The 4,726-nt window shown below is 26.9% G+C and overlaps 1 protein-coding gene across 1 annotated transcript; it reads left to right on the forward strand.

Annotated features, from left to right (window-relative positions):
• Positions 1-828: 828 nt before the first annotated feature.
• Positions 829-4,697, forward strand: EIN_528290 (hypothetical protein; the record flags this gene model as incomplete). Its single annotated transcript, XM_004253503.1, has 2 exons — positions 829-4,664; positions 4,691-4,697. The coding sequence occupies 2 exons, from the start codon at positions 829-831 to the stop codon at positions 4,695-4,697; spliced, it is 3,843 nt and encodes a 1,280-aa protein (XP_004253551.1).
• Between the last annotated feature and the right edge of the window lie 29 nt (positions 4,698-4,726).

Below are 4,726 nucleotides of genomic sequence, written 5' to 3' on the forward strand. Positions count from 1 at the left end.
GGAACTATGAACGTTTCATTTTGTATTATTTAACATGAATAAATAAATAAATAAATTCGCTTATTTGTGTTGTTTTATATACACAATTGAATTGAAAAAAAACAATTTTATACAGTAAAACTTCTTAAGAGCGGTACTTCTGAATAGCGAGTTCTCTCAAAGGGGGGAAATTTTAAGACTAAAACTATAAAATAAAGTTCTCTATCGAGCGATATTTAAAGTTTGATTGGCTAAAAATGCCCTCTCTTGAAAAAAACAAAAATTACCACACCCTCCCGCTCTTGGGAGGTTTTACTGTAATCTAACATTAGTACAAAAACATATGATACAATTAATTGAATAGCTCATTAGAAATAACAAAAACGGTATTCAATGTTAAAATGTTTTTTAAGAAAAAAAATTATTTGGGTAACAGTAAAACACATTCTTAAAAAAACAATTTGCTCAGAATTATTTACAAAAATAATATAATGGCACTTGATTCATTATAACCCATTTTATTTGTTTAGTTTTTCAAATCTTATTTTTAATTATTTAAAACTAGTTACATACAAATAATAACATTTAGAATGGTTAATTCTTTATTAATAATAAAAGTCACATATTGGAGACTATATTTTGGGTTTTATTTTTTGAAACCAGTTCCCAATATATTGATAATAGACCGAATTATACAAAAGCTGTTAATTTTTATATTCTCGAATTTTTTACTATTATTTTTAATAATAAAAACACAAAAGTAACATTTGGAACATATAATCATTACAGTTAACAATTGATTTGAATTCAATATTATAACAACTAAAAAACTTAAATACATTTTAAAGTATGATTGTTATATATCTCATAGTTTTATTTATTGTAAAAACGCACACACAAAAATGTCCAGAAAATTACACTTTTTACAAGCAAGTAAATTACAATAGTAATTGTCGGACTTCTTCAGATATAATTGTTGGTATTAAAGGTGATTATACTAAAATTCTGTTTGAAATGTCTGATAATTCCAAATTATATACAGACTCAAGCTTAATTATAACAGGAAAGGGGTTAATAGTTATGTTAACAGAATCAGAGTTAATTGTTAATTATCAAGTTTTGATTAACCAAGAAGGCCAATTAATTCTTAACACCAAATCCAATTTTTCAACTTTTGGTACAACCACTTTAGATGATAAATCTCAAATATCAATAACAGGAAATTCAAAAGTCGAAATAATAAATGACACTTTATTCAAAGGTAACTCCATTTTGAAAATGAAAGGTAATTCTTCTTTTAATTCAACTGGTAGAATGGAATTGTTTGATAATTCAAAAATATTATTGACAGAAAACAACAAGCTATATTCGTCTGTTATTTTATACTTTCATTCAACTTCGTCGTGTGTTTTAAGTCATTCATCTATCGTGTTTGCAAAGCAAATTAATACTGCCGATAAAGCTCAAATTATCATAAATAACAGGAGTGAAATAAATGTGATGGATTCCATTTATCATTATGAAAGTGCACTATTTACAATGAATAATAATTCTGTATTCAAAATAACAAACAATGCTATATTTAGTCTAAATGCCGTGTTTGAAATGAACCATTATTCGAATTTAACAGTGGGCTCAATAATACAATTATTAGATAATTTCAATTTCTTCATGAAAGGTAATTCTGTTGTTACAATAAAAAGTGAGCTGAAAACAACTGGAACTTCTATGTTTTCAATGAAATCAAATGCTTGTTTAAATTCAACGGGAGATGTTATTGTTGTTGATAATTCAAATTTAATAATGGAAGATTATTCAATAATTGAAGTTGGCAACCTTCTCAAACTTGATGATTTTGGACGTCTTCAAATGAGTTCATTTAGTATCATACAGGGTATCAAAGGACATATTTTAATAGCAAACAATTCGGTTGTTTCTTTAACAGATTCTTCAATTATTTTGACTCGAAATTTTTCTTTGATAAAAGGAGGTAAAATAAAAATAGAAACAGAATTTTCCATTAGAACAATGAGTACTCAAAACATTATGTGTAATGAAGGTATATTTGAAATTGTCGGTGGTATGTATATAGAGACAAACAATGGCATTTCGATGTCCAATTGTATATTTGATGTGGCCAAAAGAACAATTTATGATATTCCTTTAATTATAACCAATGAAATTTATTCTTTTGATTGTAATATAAAAAGCGAAGAAAGTTTTGACGTTGTTTATTCAAAAACCCCGTTTAGTTTTAAACCTCCTGAAGGTATGTTAAGTTTAATGGACAACAAATTATTAAGGTTTGGAGACTCGATAACGGTATATTGTCACTTAATAAAATACAATGAAATAACAAAAGAAATTATATTTGCTGAATCATATTGTCCCTGTTCTAACAAATACTGCTATATGACTCCATTGACAAATATTTCAGAGATGTTATTTGATTATGACAATAAGGGTATAACAGAAAACTATATACCAGGAAATAATAAAATAACAGAAGATTATGATACACAAAGTGCTATTATAGGAACAAATCAATTTTCTTTTTATTTTGTAGACAAATTTGTTATGACTATTAAATCAAAACAAATGATTCAACTTCAGACAGTTAAATTAACAAAGCAAATTTTATTCATTGCAGAGAATTATATGGTAAATCGAACTATATTTTACACTTCTGTTGTTTACTCGTATAAAGGTTTTAAAATGCTAACCGGAATTTATTGCAAAAGTGGATATTATTATAATAAAACTTTATTTGATTGTGTAAGTTATACTGATTGTTTATACCCAAATTGTTTGGATTGTTCGATTGATAGAAAGGTATGTCTTTATTGCCAGCCAAATTATATTTTAATCAACAAAAAATGTGAAGCAATTACAAACTGCCTTTATTTGACTAAAAACCGTTGCTTAAAATGCAGAGAAGGATTTCTGCTTAAAGAAGGACATTGCACGTATTCTGATTGTCAAATATACAAAAATAAAAATTCTTGTCTTCTTTGTAACACAAATAAAGATATGATTAATGTTAATGGGTTATGTACTAATTACAGTTCAAACGTGGAGATGACAAGTTCAAAAAGTGTTACTTCATGTAGTAAAGGATTTATCACAAATTCAACTTATTGTGTATCTTGCAAATCACTCTATACATTAAGTGAATTGTGTGATAATGGTCACCCCACAAAATGTATCTCAAACACTGAAATGACAAAAGATTATCAATGTAGAAATAAAGTGTGTCAAACCATTAATGACAGTAATGGAATGTGTACAAATTCAATTAAAAATTGTGTATTTATGACAAATACTAAATGTCAAGAATGCAATTCAGGTTTTATTCTTTCTAATAACTCGTGTGTTAAAAATGATATAAACTGTTTAAATTCATCTAAATATGGTTGTTTAAGATGTGTTGATACTTATTATTTCAACAATTCAAATAAAAGATGTGAAAAGTGCAATGAAAATTGTCAAACTTGTATGACTTTTTCGACCAAATGTTTAAGTTGTAAATATAACGAATTTCTAACCAATTCAGTTTGTAAGAAAACAGAAGAGTTGGTGGACAAATGTGTTCATTTATCTCCAACAGGTGGATGTGTAATTTGTTCATCTGGATATTATAGATATGGGTTTGATTGTGTTGAATGTGATATAAAGTGTTCCACGTGTAATTACAAAAATGGTTGTTTAACATGTAACGAAACCAATTATCAAACAACAGATGGAAACTGTTTGCCACAAAGTAGTATTAATGGATGTCTGGTTAACGTAACACAAAATGGTTGTGCAATATGTTCTAATCATTATTTTAGAGTGAATTCAAATGAATGTCAAAAATGCAGTGAAAATTGCAAAAAATGTTCATCTGAATATTTTTGCACTTCTTGTGAAACAACCAAAGTTTTATTATCAGATGGAAGTTGTCGAGGGATTAATGAAATCAAAAAGTGTATTGAAATAATCAATTCAAAATGTACAAAATGTTTGTTTTTGAATTCACCAAACAAGGATGGCGTGTATTGTGAGAAAAAGGCGTTATGGTGGTTTGTTTTGATTGTGATTATTGCGTCTATTTTTGTTCTTGTCATTATTGGACTCATGATAACAAAATTTACTCGGAAAATATTACACATTTTCTATTCAAAAACATTTGAGAAAAAGACTTTATTTGAAATGAACATTTCGAATATTTCTTTTATTTTAATGAAAGGTGGGATTTCTGTATCATCAAAAGAAATAGATTTTAATTTGGAAAAAGATGAGATATTAGTTAATGAAGAAACAAGAAACATTTTATGTGTTGGAAATACAAGTAAATGTGTTCAAAAAGTCCAACTTTCAGTTTCTTCAAAAGTTGAAAAAATTTCAATTCGTGTAGACCCCGAAATAGTTTCACTAAAACGAGGTATTGCTTGTGAATTTTCTATTTATATTAAACCAATATGCACATGTCTAATAAAAAACAATTTACAAATAATTTCCAAAAATTTATCAACTGGTGAAGAAAGGTTTAATGAAATTACTATGATAGGAGTGACTGAACAAACAACAAAAATAGATTACGATGAGTTGATAGAAGATAATAAAATTGGTGAAGGGTCATTTGGAACTGTATATAAAGGAAAATTCAGAAGTTTTGATGTCGCAATAAAAAAAATGAAAAATACGTGTGATGATGATAATTCACTGAAAGAATTTGAGAATGAAGTATCAATGCTTGATAAATTTA

The sequence above is a fragment of the Entamoeba invadens genome (assembly GCF_000330505.1).
Source record: "Entamoeba invadens IP1 unplaced genomic scaffold scaff_1105074726145, whole genome shotgun sequence".
In the NCBI taxonomy this organism is placed as follows: domain Eukaryota; phylum Evosea; order Mastigamoebida; family Endamoebidae; genus Entamoeba; species Entamoeba invadens.